Raw genomic sequence first — 21,840 nt, 5'->3', positions numbered from 1 at the left:
GGAGGAAAATGTCCTTTTCAAGTAATAGGGGTTAATAAATGTTACAGAATTACACAAGACGTATAAATCACCAATTGCATCATTGTATATACACTATTTACAAAATGACGCATCGTTACGAGGTATGGCACACTACTTTCACCCTACGGTGGGCTCATGGTAACATTCTCAAGTAAGCTATTGCAACAACCATTAAAGACAGACATGGAAAAGCAATATAAAATGTAAAGTGACAATTAAAGGAATATGATGGATGGGAATGAGGCTTCTCAATTCATTTGGAGAGAGCATGTAAGTGTTTAAACTTATTCAGCGATTTTAAACAAATGTTCAGTGTGCCACCCTGGCCATTTTAATGGTGGTAAATGCACTGTTGACACAATTTTGATCATTATTGCAAACAAAGCCCAGCAAAGAAAGACTTAGACAAGGCAAGTTGTTGTTATGATTAATAAGCACTGTACATTGTGCCAAATACATGATTTGAAGAGCACCTATTTAAAGTAAAAATTAGTGAGGGAAAAAATGTAGTACCCATGAAATTTCAACCAACACAAAATATACATAAATGAAACTAATGGCTTGCCTTGATCACATTTACAGATGAACACTTCCAACCCACTGTACTCTGACAAGAGATGTTATTATTTCTTTAGCATATCTCAGGGACGGTGGAACGTGGCTCTAGCCAATGCTTTAGAGGCGGGGATTGGTGGACCATAGAAAGATCGTCCCGTTCACGAGGCTTCCACCTGCAGGACTACAAGGTAACCAGCATATAGCAGCATAACAAGTGACTTGTTTACCGCTCGGTATGAAATTTGAGTGGTTTTAAGTTGTTCTTTGCAAACAGTATTATTTATCAACAACGATTGCCAGTCCGATGATAGATTAAGGCCTTCCGATGCTGCCACCATCCCTCATGTTACTGTGATGCTCCAATCAATCTCACACATTTACCGACTTCGTCATTTCATCTCTAAGGTGATCATCCTTTCAGGCACATTCTCCATTCATACATCATCTCGTACAACATCCATCATTCCTTCCAGCTATGTGACCTGCCCCAAATCCACCTACTTTTCTTCACTGTCATTCTGATGTCTATTTTTTGCATTTAATCTCAGACCCATGTGCTTCTGTTCCTTTCGCCCAGTCTAGTCCCAAGCATACATTTTTCTAAATTTTGTTTCCACGTTTCTGATCCGTGACAAACCTGGAATTATAACACGATTGAAAACTAAACTCCTTTACATATGTACACCCATGTTTAACTGCGTGAATTACATTTTCCTTAACTCGAGGATGTGATATTTCTAGGCTTGCACGTCTTTGCCTGCTAATTTGTGTTATGAGATGCAATAACTGGAGCATTTACACAAAAGTTTCCATATAAATACTACAGCAGCCTAAAATTATTTTAAACATTTCAACTTTTCAGACACCCATTTACGAGATTCTCTGCTTACCACGCAGATGGTTATATGTTGGCCACAGCACTGGAACATTATTCTTATAATGGAGAGAGGAATACTGCAGTAGTAGTAGTAATGCACTCTGCAGCATATGAAACAATAATATCCCTCTCTGCAGGACAGTGTAAACTGTACATCCATGGCTTCACAAACAGAAACACAAAAACCGCCTCTCACTTTAAACGCACCAAACGTCACTTTAGCCAATGCATAATCTACAACAAACATGGTCTCGTAATGCAACACTCATGGTGAAACAAGTAAATGTCTTACCTGAACAATCGCCTCAAATATGCTGTTTATCATGATGTACTCCAAAATGGTGTTTTGACTGATGTTGTCTGTGACCTGTGTAAATGACAGCAATAATTAAACAACAGAATTAATTTATTTCCATATAAAACCCATACGGCTGACCAACTGGAGAGTAAACAGAGTGCAAATGCGGCATGTGTTTGTGGACATTCGCAAGCGGTACTGCTAAACAAATGGAAATCATTGTAACAGAATCTATAAATCAGTGTGTTTGCAGGGGTTCTGCGTCATTTAAATGTCGCTTCAACCAACGACTAATAGGGTTTATTCATTAAAAACACCATGGACATACACAGCCCTTTGCCACATTCACTGCAGGATGTGACATCGTATTTTTGCATATTTATCTGGGACCCATGTGCCTCCCCAATACCACGCAGATCGTCAGGATAATTTCACCATACTTCACCATGCTGATCAGTGCAGGTTGTGTAAAAGTGTCTAGCAGTACAGAAATGTGTTTTGCTGCAATGCCCTCTGCTGCTCAATGTAGTCTTGTAGCCTATATCACCTGTTCTGCATGGTGGTTACCCATCCAAGCACTAGCCAGGCTCAGCCATGCTTAGCTTCTGAGATTACCTACGATAATCACCCAGAAATGTCTGTCCGTCCCGCGCGTGACGTCACTCCACATGAGGCCCACCCCCCTGAGTTACGTCACTCCACATGAGGCCCACCCCCCCCTCATTAATATTCATGAGTGGGTGGATTTTTACACTAACGCAGAGGAAGGTCGTGCTGAATTAAATTATTTATTACGCAAAGTCGCTTCAAATATGGCGTTTCTTTACAGAAAGTGACGGTAAAAAATAAATCTACGCAGCACAGTGCTACATCCGTGCGTGACGTCACTGCAAAAGAGGGCCCCCCCTCCTTTATTAATATTAATGCACGCGTGGAAATTTACACAAACGCACAAGAAGGTCGCGCACTCCACATGCCGCACCCCTCCCCTCATTAATAATCATGAGCAGGTGACGTCACTCCACCTGCCGCACCTCTCAACAATAACCATGAGGGGGTGACGTCACTCCACGTGCCGCACCCCTCCACAATAACCATTAGCAGGTGACATCACTCCAAATGGAGAAACCCCCCCCCCCCCTCCTCATTAATAATCATGAGCTAAACAATTTTTCTATTGAATATTTCAGATTTACTGCAATATACACCCATCCTTAGACGGGCAAAAAAACAAGATTGACAAGATTTACCACACATGCCAACGGACATGGCCACAAGAACTAAAATAATGACTTCCTTTGCCAATTGGAAAGCAGAAAACACACATCTGATCGAAACAGTGGACATTGCATATAACGAGGGGAAAAATCCCATAACTTACATCAAATTACAGAAGATTTTTGTACCTAATGTTTTATGCACTGAGGTCCAAGTGTGTTGCAGCGGTCACACACACAATTGTCAAAAGCTATGTATTTCACAGCTGTCGTAAATAGGCGGTGCGTATTTTGGGATACCCTCAAATATAGGCTCACACCTGATTAGCTTAAGCAGAGATGCGTCTCATTAATTACAGCCCATGACTTGTTTGGCACTTGGGAAAGATCAGTAATAGAACTGTATTTTATACAAAAGACAAGTTCTGACAAGGTAAAGGCCACTACACGTACAATTATAAGAGATTAATTTGTCTTGATGCTGTGTTGTTGGCAGCGTTATTGACAAATGTGCTTTGTAAGTCTTACTTTATCGAGCTCAATTAAAATAGTTGTGCTTGGGGGGAGACACGAACCTTTTAAACCCCACTGGAGATTTAGCCACCAAACAAAAAGTAAATACAATGTAGTTGTAGCCTCATTCATCGATTTACTCCCGTCTTGCATAGGCCAATCTGAAAATGGTTCTGTGCCTCCAGAGGAAGCCCGTGGAAGAACAGGGTTAGCGCCTACTACATTATAACAGAGCTCAGTGCCCAGAGGGGATGGGCTATTTTCAGAGCAGTTTGGACATGCTGACTTTCCATGTTCGCACACACACACACACACCTTGCAGCCGATTCAGGCATGTAGCCCAAACCTGCGAGGCATGTTTCTAATTACTCTGTGTAGAGGACAATGGGTCTACGCTCCTGGACATGCACGCAGCGTGGCCATGAGAGGTGCGTGAAGTTGCTGGCATGCGCGTATTTGTGTGTAAGTTACAGGTGCTTGAAACCAGGCCTCGGAGCATATACGCAGTGGGATCTTTGCAGAATAAAATTTGTGAGTGCACACGGATATTAAACGGCAAGCGGGTACACCCGCACGTGCACTACAAAAGGAACACATCAACCAGGCCCATCAGCTGCTATCATTATGCATGGCCAGTAATTGAAGTTAGAGATCAATTGTCAGGCGTAAGTAGATGCGCCTAGGCATGGTGCTGGTCCCACTGTCTTGTATCATGCTGGTCATAATAAGCCGTTATCAAGAACACCTGGCCCAAATATGAAAGTGTAAATCGTAAACTATTAATTTATGCATTACTAAACCCAGTTCATACTGTTCACACAATTACAGCAGGTACCCATAACAATCGTGACATGTTTTATCAATGTAATATAAATGGTACATGGTTTAACTCATTCAACGCGCTTGTCCAATCAGCATTTAGGAGCCTTGGGGTAGGGACGCTTATTTTGGGAGGCGCAGCGTGTGCGTGTCCAAGCAATGCATACGCACAGTGACCAGGCAGAGCAGCAGCTTGAGGCACAGACTTTTGAGGCTGGGAGAGCCGTCCCCGCACAGCAGATTGTCCAGGCTCTCCATCAGACTCTGGGTAATGAGCACACCACACACGACAACAATCGGCAAAGCACAGCACTTAAGCGGCCACCATGCATCCCGCCCTCGTACATCTAACGGCCGTACACTTTCCATGCAATGCACATCGAGCCAAAGTCAATATCCGTCATATTACCGGGTCTCAGGTTTTCACACTAAATCACTTCCTCTTGTAATGCGATTTAAAGTTAGGAGATTTCCCCATTCTCCGCTTCCCAACTGCTGCAGAACTTAAAAAACTGCTGCAGGTGTCCGAGTTAATCCAATTCACACACTTCATACCATCGCACATTCACCTCGGCACATGGCCGTGGATCATTATTATTTCCGGATTGGGTTTATGCTAATGTAGGGAGTCCAGTAACATAAGCTCTGATGAACAAGCCAAGATAGGAACATTAAATTAAAATATTGAAAGACTAAATAGCATCTGGAAAAGCAACGGACTGAGTACAATGACGAAGTATAAGGTAACATTCCCTCGTAAATGCATCCTCTTAAACAGTCTTAATACAGAGTGAGACTGCACTGGCAAAGGAGCACAGTATTTTGATCAGGAGTCAACTCAGGACATAATTTCTCCAAGGTCAATAAAATAGGTACCACTTTGCAGAAAGCCAACAGCGGTTGTCCTATTTTAATCGGAAAAATTTGAATGAAAAATATCCATTGCTGGCTTAAAGCAGCCAAAGATGAGCACTGCTCCAATGCTCATTAGAGGAAGGAGACACTGAATAATTGCATGAGGCAACAATTAGGCTAATGGCTTGTATGCGTAGCTATGGGGCAGCGTTTTAGCCCAGTGCCCTCCATCCGCACGTGTTTTTCCAGCTCCCACCCACGTACGCTCCGATGCCCCCGTGTAGTAAATCATGTAGCTCAGAGGCAGCAGAGGGATGGCGTTGGGAGAAAGCAGTGGGTAGTGTGAGGCACAAGGGTGAAGAAGATTTATTGCAGAGGAATCACGGGTCACTGGTTATTGGCAAAACTTGTGCCAAGCCGGATGGAACTCTGAAGGACCTCTGGGGCAGTGTAATATGGCTCCATAATATGTAATGTGAGCTCTATATTAGTTGTGAACATAATGCATTTAGTACAATATTTCAGACACAGGTGCTGCAAAAACTGTCACGTTCACTGATTTTTGCACTTGACTGAACCCATCCAGTGAGCAACAACAAAAAGTGTTTTTGATAAAATTACATTAATATTGATTTCAAAATGCAATGTTTGTGCTGGAAAGGCTTCAATATAAATTGCAATAAAATCAACTGGTAGAAGTGGATTAGGACTCACTAAATGTCCTGTGACTGATGATGGGTTAGGATGTATTATTATATTGATATAAATTATATGTAATGTGTTAGTAACAAAGCTATATTTGTGCAGCAGGTATTAACCATTTTATTTATCATACATAACCATGCCTAACATTGCCAAAGAGAAGAGTGCATCATGGCTGCAAGACTGTAATCTTTGCATTTATATGTAGAACATGACCACAATATGAAACAGTGAGGGAGGTCTTGGGATAAATTGAATTAACCAAGAATATAATTTTCAAAATTCTGATAATTTCTTTAAAATGATATGACAGCAGGAGCATGATTCATAATTAAAGTGTTTTGAAACTAAAAGTTTAACAAATAATTTATAGTTATCCAACCTCTGAAAATGTCTTCATTGAATTTTTCATCAATATTCTTCCTTGCAAAGCACAACTCAATATATGACCAGAACAGCGTTGAAAGAAAACTTTTTAAAATATGGAATGTAACCCAGATTATTTGAGACCCAGAGAAAACATTATTAAAAGAGTGTTATAAATAAGTGATTTAAAATATTGTGATGGGCTCTATGGATTTGAGACTGCCCATTGTTCAAAATAAAGTCAACAACACAACTAGATCAACAATACACTTTAAAGACAGTCAATTTAACACCTGATATGCCTCATCATGGAAAAGCTGCAGGAAACTAGTTTTTGGTGCATTTTATTCAGACATCGTGGCATTATCCAATCTCACACCGCAGCGGTTCCCACCCGATGGGCCATGGACCACTGGTGTCCCACAAGACCGTGGGGAGTGGCACGCAGGTCTGTTGCAGATGCCGTACCGCGATATTGATTTTCTTCACAAAACACCATGTGTTTTACTTGCTACTGCACAACTAGTTCATAATTTAAATGTCCATTCTACTGATGCATCGTGGTTCGCAAAAAAACATTTTGATGGTCAGCAGTGCTCGGTGGATCGCGAAAGGTTGGAAACCAGTCAGAGAATGTGTACGGTGACACCTAGTGGTGACATGGAGGTAACAACAGCGTCAATAAGTGCTCCAAATCTATCGTTTACAGAATGACGTTTTTGAGAAATTGCCTCAATTAGTATTGGAGTAATTACTTTTCTCCCTTGCTCATTTCGAATTGCTAAATTCTGACAAGCAACTATAGAGTACGGTTTGCCCTGGAAAAGTATTTCAGGAAACTCGTAAGCATTCATGCAAATTTCTGACTTTAACATCCTGCTAATTCTCTCACATTAACACAGCTTATTCAATGCTAAATTATTCTGTTGATATGTAAACTCCTTTGTCAAGGCGCTCTTTTCCTCCCACCCAGGTTAAAATACGCTGCCAAGCTTAGCAGTGTTCATTGGAGCGCTGTCTTTCAGACAGCTCTGTCTTCACCTGAGGACAGCTGCTTGAGTTGTGGCCGAAATGTCGTGAGAATTATATTTCATTATGTTGAATTTTTATTATTTTATTATTTCCCTTCTTCATAATCAACGTTTTTGGGTTTAGATCGCGTTATTTATAAATGTGTCGTAACCCTCCACCACCCGACACGGCCAATCAGTAAAAAAGTGCCACGTTGACAAAAGACAAATTAGTTCACTGCTTTAGCCCACCGGTGTGTTGAAGCGCGAAACCACAACATTTACAATTTGAGTACGACGTTTCGCTGGTAATTGCATCCAGCATCATCGGGCAATTCGCCAGAATGGTGAGGCTCTGCTGTGTCTCCCGTTCTTATATAGAGCAGACTTTACCGAAAGAACCAAGAAAACACTCATTGGCGCTTGCATGCCGACCACCATGAATGAGTGATTTAAACTCCACACCCCTATGGCAAGGACAGAGGTCTCCACAGGAATAATTAATGCCGACTTCCCATCAAGAAGCACAGCCTCACCAGGTGGAGATAATATCATTGACAGCGGTAACAATTCAAATCATTCATTTACCACAAGGCAAAAGTGGTTTTCCATGAGGGTTCTGCTTGGAATAAACGATTTTAATTGACCAGGTAAAGCCCACTAAGCTATGAGCTATTATTCAGAGGCAACCTGGCCACACATAATAGCTCATAAAAGTGGCTTTTCATCATGTGGGAATTTATAGTTGCGGCCTAATAATCTCAACGCATGTTTCTAAAAGAACAGGGCAAAACCAAGGAACCCATAAAAAAATCCATGCGATCACGGGGATAGAGAACACGCAAACTATAAATATACAACAGGCATCAAGGGTCAGGATCGAACCCACGAGCTCCTGCATACCAGGTGAGGGTGATGACATCTCACCAGTTGAAAACGTTTAAGTATTTTGGGGATTTTTTATACCAGGAATAATCTGCAGCATCAAAAGAAAACCATAAATACAACAGAATACTCAACCCGACTCGGAAAATAACCCATCGTAACCCTACTTGCTGTACTATCTCGGACAACCAAAGCAACATTTTCCGAGAGAGGGGGTGTCTGTTGGAGTCACCCACCAACCCCACCTGCAAGTCACATTTTGTGATACAATGTTACATTATCCCCATCTGTTATTACAAATTAATACCCCATTGAAATCAAGCGAATCCCCCTGAATTGAGTTGGCAAAGTGAAAGTGTGATAATGACCTTCATCTCCTCCTCGGCGCTGTCAAAGCCCATGAGGATGTTGATGATATCGAAGCCGGTGTTGGGCATGTTCTTCTGATGAACTCCTCGCAACAGGCCGCACAGCGTCTGGGGAACAAACCAATTTAAATATTGCGTTATACCTCTTGATAATTATCCGTGGGCAGCTCATGTGGGTTGAGGATTGACTGTGCCTGACAGAATTAATGTTTTCATCGGCGGGCTGCTCCCCACTTGTTGGGGAGCAGTGACTCACTGCCCATGTGGTCGCAAATGTCTGCAAGCAAATGGTGAAGAATCATTTTAACAATTCAATAAAAAAACTGGACAACTTGACACATTTTTTCCTCGGTGTATTATTTGCTGTATGCAATGTGTGTTATGCATTGCCATGTGAAAGAATTACCTTGTTTTATTCGTCTGCATCCCTAGTCGAGCAGATAAACAATACATGTTTCTATAGCCGATTTAAATGTTTTGCATTATCCGTGCTTTTGTTTTATCCAGGCAATTCTTCCTCTCTCCTCACGACCCCAGACAATTGAGAGTTGACTCTATGTGTAGCTCTATAAATGCTTGTGGCACTATAAATGCAGGGTTTGCGCAATGTCCTCATGGAGCCTAATTGCTTGAGAAATTAGACGAAGCTCATCTCTCTGTCCGTGGCCTTACGTCAGTGCAGGAATTTCCACATCAGCATTACTGGATAAAGTCAATCCACAGGTCAATAACTATCGACTGCCTCCAAAGTGGGGCAGATTTTGTAATATTCCACAAAAATGACAAAATGAGTTGAACCCCAAGAGGGATTTAGCTAATTTCCTTCTGATAGTTATTATTAATCATCATTATTTAGCTTGTTTATTCAGATTTTGAAAAGTTGCTTTATAAAACAAAGTATATTATTCTTATTAAAAGCTTCACTGAGTTTTAAGGCACTTTCTCAAGAGGGTCATGCCAAGTTTATAAAAGGGGCAATGTTGCGAGGTGTAATTCCAATAATGTAATTTGCAGGTAATATTTCAACATTGGGATGCTTGGCCAATACCAGTTACGTTGTTTGTTTTTCAACCATGAGTCAAGTTCTCTAACGTGTGCTACCCAGCCAGCTGGACAACAATAATATTATCCTAAATACATAGTACATATATCAATATAGAAGAATAGTTAAACCTTGGATTGTGAGCATAATTCGTTCCGGAAACGTGTTTGTAATCCAAAGCACTCGTATATCAGTCGTGATCACGTGACGCTCGGCAGACAAAGCGTATACACGTACTACTCGTATTGCAAGACCTCGCTCGTTTATCAAATTAATATTTCTTTAAAAATTGTGCTCGTCTTGCAAAACACTCGCAGACCAAGTTACTAGCAATCCAAGGTTTTGCAGTAATGCTAAAGTAATGCTAAACACAGTGAAAATCCAGTTTAAGTAAACTCGATGATTATTTGACGAATACTTTCCATGAATTGCAAAACTCTGCTATTGCTATTTATAAAGTATAACGTACATGTGTCATACATGTGCAGTTCAAACGAAAGTATTTCTGTTGGAAGGTCACAGATTTGAATCTTTTGTCTCCTCTAGCTCATGTACCAAGTTGCTACACACACTTTGGGAATAATTTTGTATGGAAACTATTCAGCAGATGTTTGATGCCAATTTGAAATGTAATTTATTCATTCATCTTTAAATAGACATTTGTAACATGCACAAATTTAACTTAACAGTGGAGCGGGATAATAAAATAAATGAGAAAGTCCTCAGATTTTGACAAAAGATCGACACCAATACTAATCTGTGCAGTCAGCAAAGAGAGTGTGAATTCCAGATGACTGGAGCTGTGATGGAGAACCAACGTTCGCAGTGTCTGCTTTGAGAGGCAGTTTTGATAAGGAGGCCATTTTCTCCACACTTGGGAGCATTGTATATCCAATGTGAATTGCTGAATTATACTGGTAGGAACCTCCTGGTTACACCAGCCCACAGGCGATTATTGTGTCCGTCCGTCGTGCAGGGAGGGGCTGGGTGGGGAGGGGAGGGTGGAGAGGGGCTGGGTGGGGAGGGTGGGGAGGGTGGGGCTGGGTGGGGGGTGGGAGCAGTGGGGCTGGGTGGGGAGGGGCTGGTCACCCCGTGGTGCCCGTATAAAACTCAACATTTAACTACTCGCGCCAGCTTGTGCCCGCCCTCACAGTCAGGCATATTTGCGGAATACACCACGCCGCCAGTTGACCCTGGCCATTGACCGAGCAACCCAACGTTCCTACCAGCTCCCTCCGCAGGAATGTGCTAAGCATGCTCCTGGGGCACAATGATGCGTGGGGTGCATCACACACACACACCTGCAGGGAATTTACTACACGGATCTGGTGCTCCTCACGCAGCGCCAGCACACTGTGGTGGAAGAGCCCGTTGATGTTGTCCTTGAGCTGTAACAGCATCTCCCCATTCAGAGCCTCCAGCCGCCCCTCAAGGTACTCCAAGTTCACCTAAAAAAATAACATAAACAAACTACATTGATGCTGTGACCTAAATTGCAAAACGACTTCAAGGCACTTTCCAGTACATACATCTTTCACACATTTTATACAAAGCTGTCAAACTGCCCCGGTTGTGAAAATTCACCCAAGAGCAGCATTAATCCACTTAGCATGCACACTCTTGTCAAAAACCGTATCTGGATTAAAAACTCATGATAGCCCTGATTTGGGGTTTGACTTAAAACTTAACGTAGAAATGCATGACATAAATTGTAATGGGAAGCTGGTTACATAACGGTGCATAAAAATTGACAAATGCCCTGCCACCAGCACCATCGAGGCAGGTTGGGGTCTGACTGCTGCATGCTGTTACCCCCACAGCTCCACAACTCTAATCCAGGTTGGATTAATTTGTTGTTCAATGAGCTTTAGTCAGTACTTATTCATACCCAGTGGGAGCCAAAAGGCAATGGGAAAAAAATTTGTTGCCATGGAAAATGCAGTCTTTTTATGGCACACCCAAGCAAATATCATCTTGAAATCCTGCGTGATTTTACTATCTCCGAGAGGCACCATCTATAAGCCCTGCAGCTCGGTCTCATGCACATGGTGACTTGGTCTCCGTGTTAAGTACCGACCCCAACTACAAGTCACTAGAGTCAGAAGAAGGTCTAAGTTGTTACTGTAAAGTCTGATTGTAAGTGAACAAGCAGTGCTTCAGCAATAACCCTGACAACGTCACTGCTGATTCCACCGTCGGCTGAAACCTAAAAACCCTTGGGCATCAAACATGCCTCTGGGTCAGCACTTCCCACAAATTGGACAGTTTAGATAAACGCATTTAGCGTTTATCTAAACTGTCCAATTAGCAAAACTTCTAAAATAGTTTATTCCAGATGTATTTGGCAATGTCATCAGAGAATCCAAATTGTTGAATGTAATACAGTTTATAACGCATGTTACGGTGTGCCAAGTACACAGTCTTGAGTTATTTGGCAAGAGCAGCCATGGCATTGTGAAGAATCAACCGTTTTATTCCAATAAAATTATCAAAATTCCAATCATCATGCTGCCAAATTCCAATGGGACGGTGTCTTAGTTTTGGTGAAATGTATTTCTACTATAACCACCATAAACAAATAGAACACAAAACATTTGTCTTAAGGTGACAAAATAATACAGAGCTGGTTTAAAAGTCATCACGCCCACTGCTGTTAGCATACATATGAAGTAAAACTGCATAAATCTGCAAACTGAAGCTGAAAAGAGGTTAAATAGTAGTACAACTATCACCAGCTGGGTGGGGAAAACATCAACATATAATGACATTTGTCAGTGCAAGTTTCCCTGGGTGAATGCAAAGTGTGGTATTTTATCAAATTTCACAATGCTGACATGGCATATAGGGATGTGCGCAAAAATGTACATCTCACCTTCATTAAGAAGAGCTCCTCCCAGAATCGAGGATTATTCTGAGCTGGATCCTCAGTCTAAGGCAACAAAATATAAACAAGATCATACTTAGCAATGTCAGTATAATCAGACCAACTCACATTAACTGATGCAGCATACTTTACAATATTGTCTCACCACTGAAAATCATTGCTTTGCAACACTATAAATAAACATTAAACGGTCCTCAAATGGTAGTGAATCATGGAATACTGTTCTTAAATATTCTTATTCCTTTCTAACTCATATATGTATCGGGCAACAAACTGCCTGGCTAAAACTCAAAGAAAGTAAAAAAAATCTCAAGTGTCTCAACACCTTTGGTGATTCTAAACCAGTGATGGAAATTCCACATTCTCTTGAAGGCGATAAGTCTCTCCGTGATATGTCAAAGTAGTACTCATGTCATTGACCTCAAAGGTATGAATTCCTGAGTGGACCCTCAAATTGGGATATGAAATCGGAACTTTGCAACTGTTCGTCAAGCACTCCAAACACAGCTACCACCCAGCCCGTTGGAAACCTACTTGCTGTACTGCCTCCGACAAATAATACCTCTGTTGCCAAGCCACATTGGCTCCAATGCTACATTATCCACCTATCCTGGCTCAAGGTAATTTTACAACAGGTCTACATCGCCACCACTGCAACCACACACATGACCCATGTGCTCTCCGTGCACCACAGTACCTTGAAGATCTCGTCGTACATGAGCACCACCTTCTCCTTGAGCATCTTCTTGGCGCTGGAGGACTTGCGCAGGAGGCCCGCCTTCTTCTCAGGCTGTGCCATGGTTGAAGGCCAAGCGCAGCCGGACCACACAGCTCTGTGCAGACACACACACACACGTGATCCCATTGCATTATAATACTTGTCATGTTCTTAAGCCCGGTAATCAAGTATATGTATACACTGCTTGCATATTTGCACATGAATAAACTCTAGTAACACAATCAGACCAGAACGTACCAGGCTCTCATAGGGTCCATTCACTCTTTCTCTCCCCCGGCCGCTTCGGGTGGATATCCACACATCTCTGTGTGTGTCTCTGTTTGTCAAATTTAACAATTAACTTCTAATTTTAGCAATATTTGGAGATCGTAATCAACCAGGCTATGCGTTAACTGTGTGTTAGCCAACTCTCTGTGTTGCATTGCATTACATTTCCAAAAAAATTGCTACATTTTGTTTTCTCAAACTGCCTATTTCTCTAAAATTTACTAGGCTCTCATAGGGCCATTCGATATTTCTCTCCCTCGGTCAGCAGCTGCCCCAGCAGACCCACCTCTCTCTCTGCCCACCCCCCTCTCTCTCTATTTAAGGCCTCGACACATAGGCATTGGGTCTCTGTGTGTCTATGTTGTGTGTCTCTGTGTGTCTCTGTGTTGTCTCTGCTTGTGTGTCTGTCTGTGTCTCTGTCTGTGTTTTGTCTCTCTCTCAAATTTAGTTCTACCTGATGGTTGCTCGTGTTGCAATCGAAACGTCGTATTCTATAATTTAATTTATTTTCTTTCTACGTGACTTTACCAAAAGAACCAAAGAGTAATCTTAACACCTGTTTTGTTGGCAGAAAAAAGGGAAAACTTATTCTAAAATGTTGATACTGGCAAAGGAGGTCCCATGATGTAGCTGCTCACCCAGAGCAACTCATTACTCTGATAGTGCATTGTCTTTGTGCTGTATGCCTTTTGGTGTCCTCTGGTCTAACACTATTTGAGACTAGGCTCGAAAGAAAGTGGTCTTTGGTGTGGACCAATCAGTTTCAAAGACAATGCATATACTATCAAAGTATGTTTTTGGTTTGCATTTTGACCACAAATACATGTGGTTAATGCAGACATGATTCCTTGCAAAAGGTTTCAGTTTGGTGTTTTAACATCTTAACACCTGTTTTGTTGCCAGAAAAAAAGAGGAAACCCTATTCTCATATTTTGATACCTGAAAAGGAGGTCCCATGATGTAGCTGCTCACCCCGAGCTCTCATTACTTTGATAGTGGCTTTGTCTTTGTGCTGTACACCTTTTGGTGTCCTCTGGTCTAACACCGTTTGAGACTAGGCTCGAAAGAAAGCTGTCTCTGGTGTGGACCAATCAGTTTCAAAGACAATGCATTTTCTGTCAGAGTATGTTTTTTGTTTGCATTTTGACCACAAGTATTGTGGTTAATGCAGACATGATTCCTTGTGAAAGGTTTCAGTTTGGTGTTTTAACATCTTAACACCTGTTTTGTTGCCAGAAAAAAGGGGAAAACCCTATTCTTATAACTAAACTAAACTTAATACTCTACCAATATTTGCTAGGAAATTTAAAACATTCAAGCCACTCACATTGTCGCTTTGACTTAACCTATAAATATTATTCGCATGTTGCAGATCCATTGCAACTGAATCTGTCTCACAACTTATCTTTGTACAATGCACATAAGCCTTTACAAACTAGAACAAAAAAACTGTTTTGAAAAAAGCGAACCATTATGCTATAATGCTAACATAAACACTTAATTTTAAATAAACAAATGCCAAGATAATAGCAATAATAAGGACAATGTTGAGGAAATAATTTTGTAAGATCGAACCCAGCAGCCTTTTAAAATAAATCCATCAGAATGTGAATTATGAACATGCCGCATTACGTAGACTCCCAAAAATATGATAAATCCGTTAGCCAAATATCTCGCCTCACTCTTTTCAGCACAGCCGAAGCCTTCTGGTATTTGTACAACGGATAATTTATCATCGTTTTCCTTGCAACACCTGGTGAAGGTCTGCATCTACAGTGAGTACACAAAAACTTTATAATTCTTTAAGAATCTGGCTCCAGATTAATGCCATGTTGCACGTGTATACCGCAACGGACTTGGCTCCACCACTACCATTCAAAGGTCCAGTAAAGTGCAACAACAACTTGTGTATGACCTTTGACCTGCAAGCACGATTGAACATAATGTGGCAAATCAAAGTACAGTATTCCAGAAAACTGTACACCAATATTTACCATTATGCAAATTCCATGTAATTGCACTTAACGCTGCACAATGCCAATGTCTCAGTAATGGCAACCAACTAACAAGGGCTGGAAACTTGACTTTGATAGTCAACCCAAAACCCATGAACAGAAAGAATAACGACATGCAGCCATCGATTTAATTGGTGTTGTAAGGAAAGTGTGCGTCTGTGGTCCATTGTTACCTCACGACATGCAATTCATGACTTCCTTATCAATTATTTTGGTGACACGGGGGGTTTATTCTGAACTTTACATGATTTTGTGTAATGGCTATAAGTAAACCTGTGCATACACATGTTCTTGTGGTGTCTGCAAATATAACTTCCGAGTATGAAAGTTTGAAATGCGCATGAAAGTAAAAGTGCCCCTGCCTCACGCGGGGTGGTGTTCATCTCCTGCAGCTATAACCCAGGTCTTTGTCTCGCCCCTCCCACCACCACCACAACATTAATCACCACTTTTCACATGAGCAGAACTATTTTAAATGATGCCCATATCCATTGCCACGTTTTAGTGCTCTGCTTCCTTGTGCTATGCTTCTTTCCCTGTATTGCACTCACATTCAATGGCTACCGCTTCCTGTCCTGTTGAAGTACTACTGGACCTTCGCTCAGATTGTATGTCTTTTGTCAGCATAGACCATGCCCTCTTGTTTTGCATCAAACCCCTGATTCATGCTCCATACCCCGTCAGCACCTTGATCAATGCCCAATGCTGTCAGCACACCAATCCATATACCATACACTGTATCAACACCATGTCCTGTTAACTTAACACGTACATTTTTCAGTCAATATCATAATTCACAATTGATGCTATTTTTGGTGCGAGTATCATGACCGTGCCCTGTACTGTCAGCATATGACCTGTAAGCAAGACTATCCCGTGCCTTGACAAGTGACCCAGGCTCACTTGTTAACTTGCAACCCATGCGCCGTGCCCTGCATCGGGAGCTGCCCATATCCTCACCGTCACCGTGCCCGTGTCCGGCAACACATTTACCAACTTGCCCTCTCCTGCGAGCATCCTGCCCTCCTGTCCTGTCCACTTGCCAAATTCCAGACACTCGTCAACAAACCCAAACCTGTTTCTAATGCAAGCCTCAACACCCACACAGCTTCGCCAACGTTCTCGCGTGGCCAGGCGGCCGCCTCGACTTTAAACAACAGCACCCCACACGAAAATAACAGGCGCCGTCCGCCACTAAGTGCACTTTTTCGCTGGCAATTCACGAAACAAACCCCCACGTGTACGGGCGAACCGAATGACTGGCAGATGCGCCACAGTCCTGTACAGTACTCCAAAAGACAAACATCCTCCCGTATCGCCTCAACAGACTCGTGGTGGCAAGTGCTGCGAACGAGCAGCTCCAATGAAGGGGGTAAGGTGGCCAGCACCACGCCCGGCCGCCTTTGTCTCCCCAAAGACGACGTGTACGCAGCGAACCAGACAACTCATTTGAGGCTTCAATGGACCTAGGGGAGGCCCAGGACCGGTCGACGCACAATTCGTCCGTGTCGTCAAGAGCACGCCGCCGAGAACGCCGCGTCAGGAGCGAGGCGACTGCGACCGCCACTCACCTGGGTCCAGTGGCTGACTGACGGGGTCACAGCGGGGTCACAGAGGGGGGCGGGGCGGGCGAGTGAGGGGCGGGCGAGTGAGGGGCGGGGCGCTGTCACTGCAATGAGAAGGGGGGAGAGAGAGGGGGGGTCTCGAGGCGGTGGGGCACAGAGAGGCGGTGGGGGTTGGTGGGGGGCGAGGGTGGAGTGGGGGGGGGGGGCTGTTAGGGGGGTCTCGCGCGCTCCCCCTGACAGAGCTGAGCCTCGCGCGCGCCACTTCCGCTCTCTCGCGGTGCGACACTTCCGGGTCTCTTCCCCCGCCCACTTTTATCCCCCGCCCACTCTCAGCCCCCACCCCCCCGCTCTCACCCTCCGCCCACTCTCAACCCCGACGCCCCGCCCACTCTCAGCCAGCCCCCACCCCCCCGCTCTCACCCTCCGCCCACTCTCAACCTCGACGCCCCGCCCACTCCAGGCGAGGCCCCCCGCCCGCTATCACTCCACGCCCTCTCTCTGCCCCGACGCCCCGCCCACTCTCAGGCAGCCCCCACCCCCCGCTTTCACCCTCCGCCCACTCAACCTCGACGCCCCGCCCACTCCAGGCGAGCCCCCGCCCCCCACTCTCACCCCGCCCACTCTCAACCCCGACGCCCCGCCCACTCTCAGCCAGCCCCCACCAATCTGCTCTCACCCTCCGCCCATTCTCAACCCCGACGCCCCGCCCACTCTCAGCCAGCCCCCACCCCCCCGCTCTCACCCTCCGCCCATTCTCAACCCCGACGCCCCGCCCACTCTCAGCCAGCCCCCACCCCCCCGCTCTCACCCTCCGCCCATTCTCAACCCCGACGCCCCGCCCACTCTCAGCCAGCCCCCACCCCCCCGCCCATTCTCAACACCGACGCCCCGCCCACTCTCAGGCAGCCCCCACCCCCCGCTCTCACCCTCCGCCCACTCTCAGCCCCGACGCCCCGCTCACTCCAGGCGAGCCCCTCCCCCTCTCACCCCGCCCACTCTCAACCCCGACGCCCCGCCCACTCTCAGCCAGCCCCCACCCCCGTCACGTGACGCGGATTTAAATCGTGCGTTAGCGCTGTCAGGGATGAATGAATTGGCGACAGAATGAATGAGAAATGATGTTTCATGTTTTAGGCCCCATATTTGGAGTCATCGGGCGTGGCTTTGACCCGATAAGCAATACTGGAACAGGAATCGACGGGTTTTTAACGATCCAATGCTCGATTAAACGGGAATCTACCGAGCAGACAGCTGTGATATTTAGAAATGAAATCGTTGAAGTGATTCCTCCATCATGAGACCTCTGCCAGTACCAAAATATGAGAAGAGATTTCCCCCTTTTTTCTGGCAACAGGTGTTAAGATGTGAAAACACCAAATTTAAACCTTTACAAGGAATCGTGTCTGCATTCACCACAATACTTGTGGTCAGAATGCAAACAAAAAACACACTGATAATATATGCATTGTCTTTGAAACTGATTGGCCCACACCAGAGACAGCTTTCTTTCGAGCCTCGTCTCACACGGTGTTAGACCAGAGGACACCAAAAGGCGAATAGCACAAAGACAAAGCCACTATCAGAGTAATGAGAGATCGGGGTGAGCAGCTACATCATGGGACCTCCTTTGCCAGTAGCAAAATGTAAGAATAAGTTTTCCCCTTTTTTCTGGCAACAAAACAGGTGTTAAGATGTGAAAAAACCAAACTGAAATCTTTTACAAAGAATCATGTGTGCATTAACCACAATACTTGTGGTGTTTTCACATCGTAACACCTGTTTTGTTGCCAGAAAAAAAGAGGAAACCCTCTTCTCATACTTGATTCCTGTCACAATTTCTGGATCTTAAAAAAACGATTTGTGGATCGAAAAATTCAAAATTAGGCCGCCTCGTTACGCTGATTGGGTGCCTTCAACATTAACATAATTTATCATTCATTCTGTAGCGGATTCCTTTCATCCTGTTACATCACCCTTAATCAATAAGGTGCCCTTACACAAGAGTGTACATGAGAACGACTGATGAGACGACACTGTGGAGACCTTTTTTAAATTAGGTGGGTCTTACCAAAGTCTCCAACGGAAATCTAATTTAGATTTGAAGTTTTCATGACTGCAGGGATCCATACTCCTTGGTTCATTCGGTAAAGTCACATATGTATAAAATAAAATACATTTAATTAAATCACGTTTCGAGCAGTTGACCTGCTGTATCCGTTCCGCCTGATGACGGTTGCTTGTGTTGCGATCGAAACGTCGTGATTTAATTTATTTTATACCTACGTGACTTTACTGAAATAACCAAAGAGTATGGCAATTTAATTGATAAGCACCCAAAACAAATCCGATGACTCATTTCGTTCAAAGACTTTCTTTTGGCCACGAAAAGTATTTGAAGAAGTAATTACAGTGGTGGGATTTGGCCACAAAAAGTCTTTGAAGTAATTACAGTGGTGGGATTTTCCCCATTCGGAAAAGTGTCACAAGATTTTCCAGGCGTATAAACAAGTAGGTTGAGAGTTACACCTGGCGTGAATTTAATGATTGTTTACAGGAAATTCCAAAGTGGTTTCTAACACAATCCCCCAATGTGGTGATTGATGCAAAAGATGGCAGTGAATTTTAATACAGTATTCATCTATGAAGATTATATATATTATCTGGTATTAATCTTTAACACAACCGCCCAACCAATTTTTTCTTAAAATGCGTAAACAAAAAATACATCCCCTTGTGTTAGTTTTGTCAGTCTCTCTAAGCTGAAACCTAATGTTGACAGTGATTAAACACTCATTAACCAGCTAGCTAAATGAGAGCCCAGGCTTAATGCGTTTGCTTTACAAGATACTCACCGATGGCAGATGGTGACCGGCGCTCACCATTGTGAATGCAGCTGCGTTTGAGTAAAACTGCTAACTCCATTGCTTTATCTTCACAGCCCAAGCTCTCAATGTTTAATCGCAAGCTCTGGATACAGGCGCATTTAACCGAAACCAACCATATGGCAACGATAGTGTGTGCAATTTACCGTTGCCAATTACAACGAATGTTTAACCCGCAAGATACGTCGGCAGAAATTGTTTATGATGTCTGTTTCGTAACACATTGTGGCTCAATGGGTTATGGTCGTAAAGTACTTGAATGTAAAGTATTTGACGTCCATAATCGATTACCATATTGTGTGGTGCTGCCAATTTTCAGAACAAAATACTCATTATTTCAGGCTTCCTAAGTGCAGCGCAGCAAAAAACTGAGCCAGTTCACACTTCGAGTGAAGGTACAGGACACTTACGTTTATTTAAATCGTGAAATTAGTTTTATTCAGAAGTATACTGCCAACACGGGTGAACAAATAGGCAGGTTTCTTCTTGCAAAATCTGCAAAAGTCAGCAGATGTTGTGACCACGCGTGTTAATTGGTGTCCCAATTCAAATCAGTGGCAGAAGAAGCAGTGTGCTGCACACGTCCACCGATGTACCAGGGTTGACCTTTAAGTTGCGATCATCAGCATCCCGGCTAAGATAGTGGGCAAGACTCTGGCTAAATGGTCATGGGAACGTGCTCGGACACAGCTGTGCCCTGACTCCGTCACGACTCCAAGCCCACGTGACGCCGTGTAAACAACACCCCCGGGGGGTGATGGCACCACCACCAACCACCACTATTACCATCAGAATGAGAAACTGTATTTATCCTGGAGAGCTTTGATGAGCTTTTTCACAGATCTCCTGTAGGGGCGGGTCAGAAAGTTAAAATAAATAACAAAAAAACTATAGGAATGCAAAGTATATGAAAGGTAAGGAAATCACTATAAATAAACATACTCTTTGGTTCTTTCGGTAAAGTCACGTAGGTCTAAAATCAATATAAATAAATATAAATTCCCAGGTAAAGTCAACGGAGCTATTAGTTATTTATCAGAAGCGACCTTGCGACAGATGATAGGTCAACTAAGTAGCTTATCACGTGGAAATGTATGGCAGCTAAATAATCTAAACGCGTGTTTCATCATCAAATCATCAATATAACCACTGCAATCGTACATGATCACCAGCTCCTTTAATGCCATCGTCAAAGTGTCACTGTCATCAAAAAACACCTTAATTATAGCTTAGACTACCATCATAATAACCCTTATCACATCACGACCAATACCATCGGCATCATATCGTTACAATCAGATATTACCTGAACCACTTTACCAATGCTAACATAACATCACGATCACCACAATAAAATAGCAAAACATTCACAAAATATGCGGCTAACATTCTTATCACCATTAATCATCTCCATCACAATTTGAATCACTGCCATTTCGTCACTACGGCAGTGCAACCCAGCAAACATTTTGTAATGCGTCGCTAATTAGGTTGTTCCAGTTTTCACTGGGTCACTCCTGGGAGGAACTCGTTTAGGGAACGAAAGGTCATTGTATTTCAAGTTTTCATTGTCATATGAAATGTACCTATACATAGAATATAATGTATACATCAATTAATTAATCATCACTATCACCATAATCACTATCACAATCATCACTATCATCACCACTATCACCACCATCACCACCATCCCCATCACCACCATCACCACCACCACCATCATCACCACCATCACCACCACCACCATCACCACAAACACCACCATCACCACAACCACCACCATCACCACAACCACAACCACCATCACCACCCCCACCATCACCACCACCATCACCACAACCACCACCATCACCACAACCACAACCACCATCACCACCCCCACCATCACCACCACCATCACCACAACCATCACCACCATCGTCACTTTCGCTTGTGACCACATCTCGTGACTCCC

The 21,840-nt window shown here is 43.6% G+C and overlaps 1 protein-coding gene across 2 annotated transcripts in view; it reads right to left on the bottom strand.

Moving 5' to 3' along the window:
* The window catches only part of ARMH3 (armadillo like helical domain containing 3), a 94,341-nt gene extending 77,190 nt beyond the window's left edge, over positions 1-17,151 (bottom strand). The window contains exons 1-7 of one of the 2 annotated variants that reach the window (XM_061552835.1): positions 17,008-17,151; positions 13,113-13,248; positions 12,404-12,460; positions 10,833-10,979; positions 8,490-8,597; positions 4,475-4,567; positions 1,749-1,823 (exon numbers count right to left, since the gene is read on the bottom strand). In XM_061552835.1, coding sequence (XP_061408819.1) covers positions 1,749-1,823; positions 4,475-4,567; positions 8,490-8,597; positions 10,833-10,979; positions 12,404-12,460; positions 13,113-13,214 — 582 coding nt within the window. In that variant the 5' untranslated portion in view covers positions 13,215-13,248; positions 17,008-17,151. Of the gene's footprint in view, positions 1-1,748; positions 1,824-4,474; positions 4,568-8,489; positions 8,598-10,832; positions 10,980-12,403; positions 12,461-13,112; positions 13,249-16,902; positions 16,925-17,007 lie in introns of those variants that run through there. The other variant, XM_061552836.1, reaches the window with a different exon arrangement.
* Positions 17,152-21,840: the final 4,689 nt, after the last annotated feature.

Source organism: Lethenteron reissneri, chromosome 17 (assembly GCF_015708825.2).
Source record: "Lethenteron reissneri isolate LAM-NWPU_2019-01 chromosome 17, ASM1570882v1, whole genome shotgun sequence".
NCBI lineage: Eukaryota > Metazoa > Chordata > Hyperoartia > Petromyzontiformes > Petromyzontidae > Lethenteron > Lethenteron reissneri.
The sequence above is the reverse complement of the archived record's forward strand: the minus strand, read 5'-3'. Positions and strand labels throughout refer to the sequence as shown.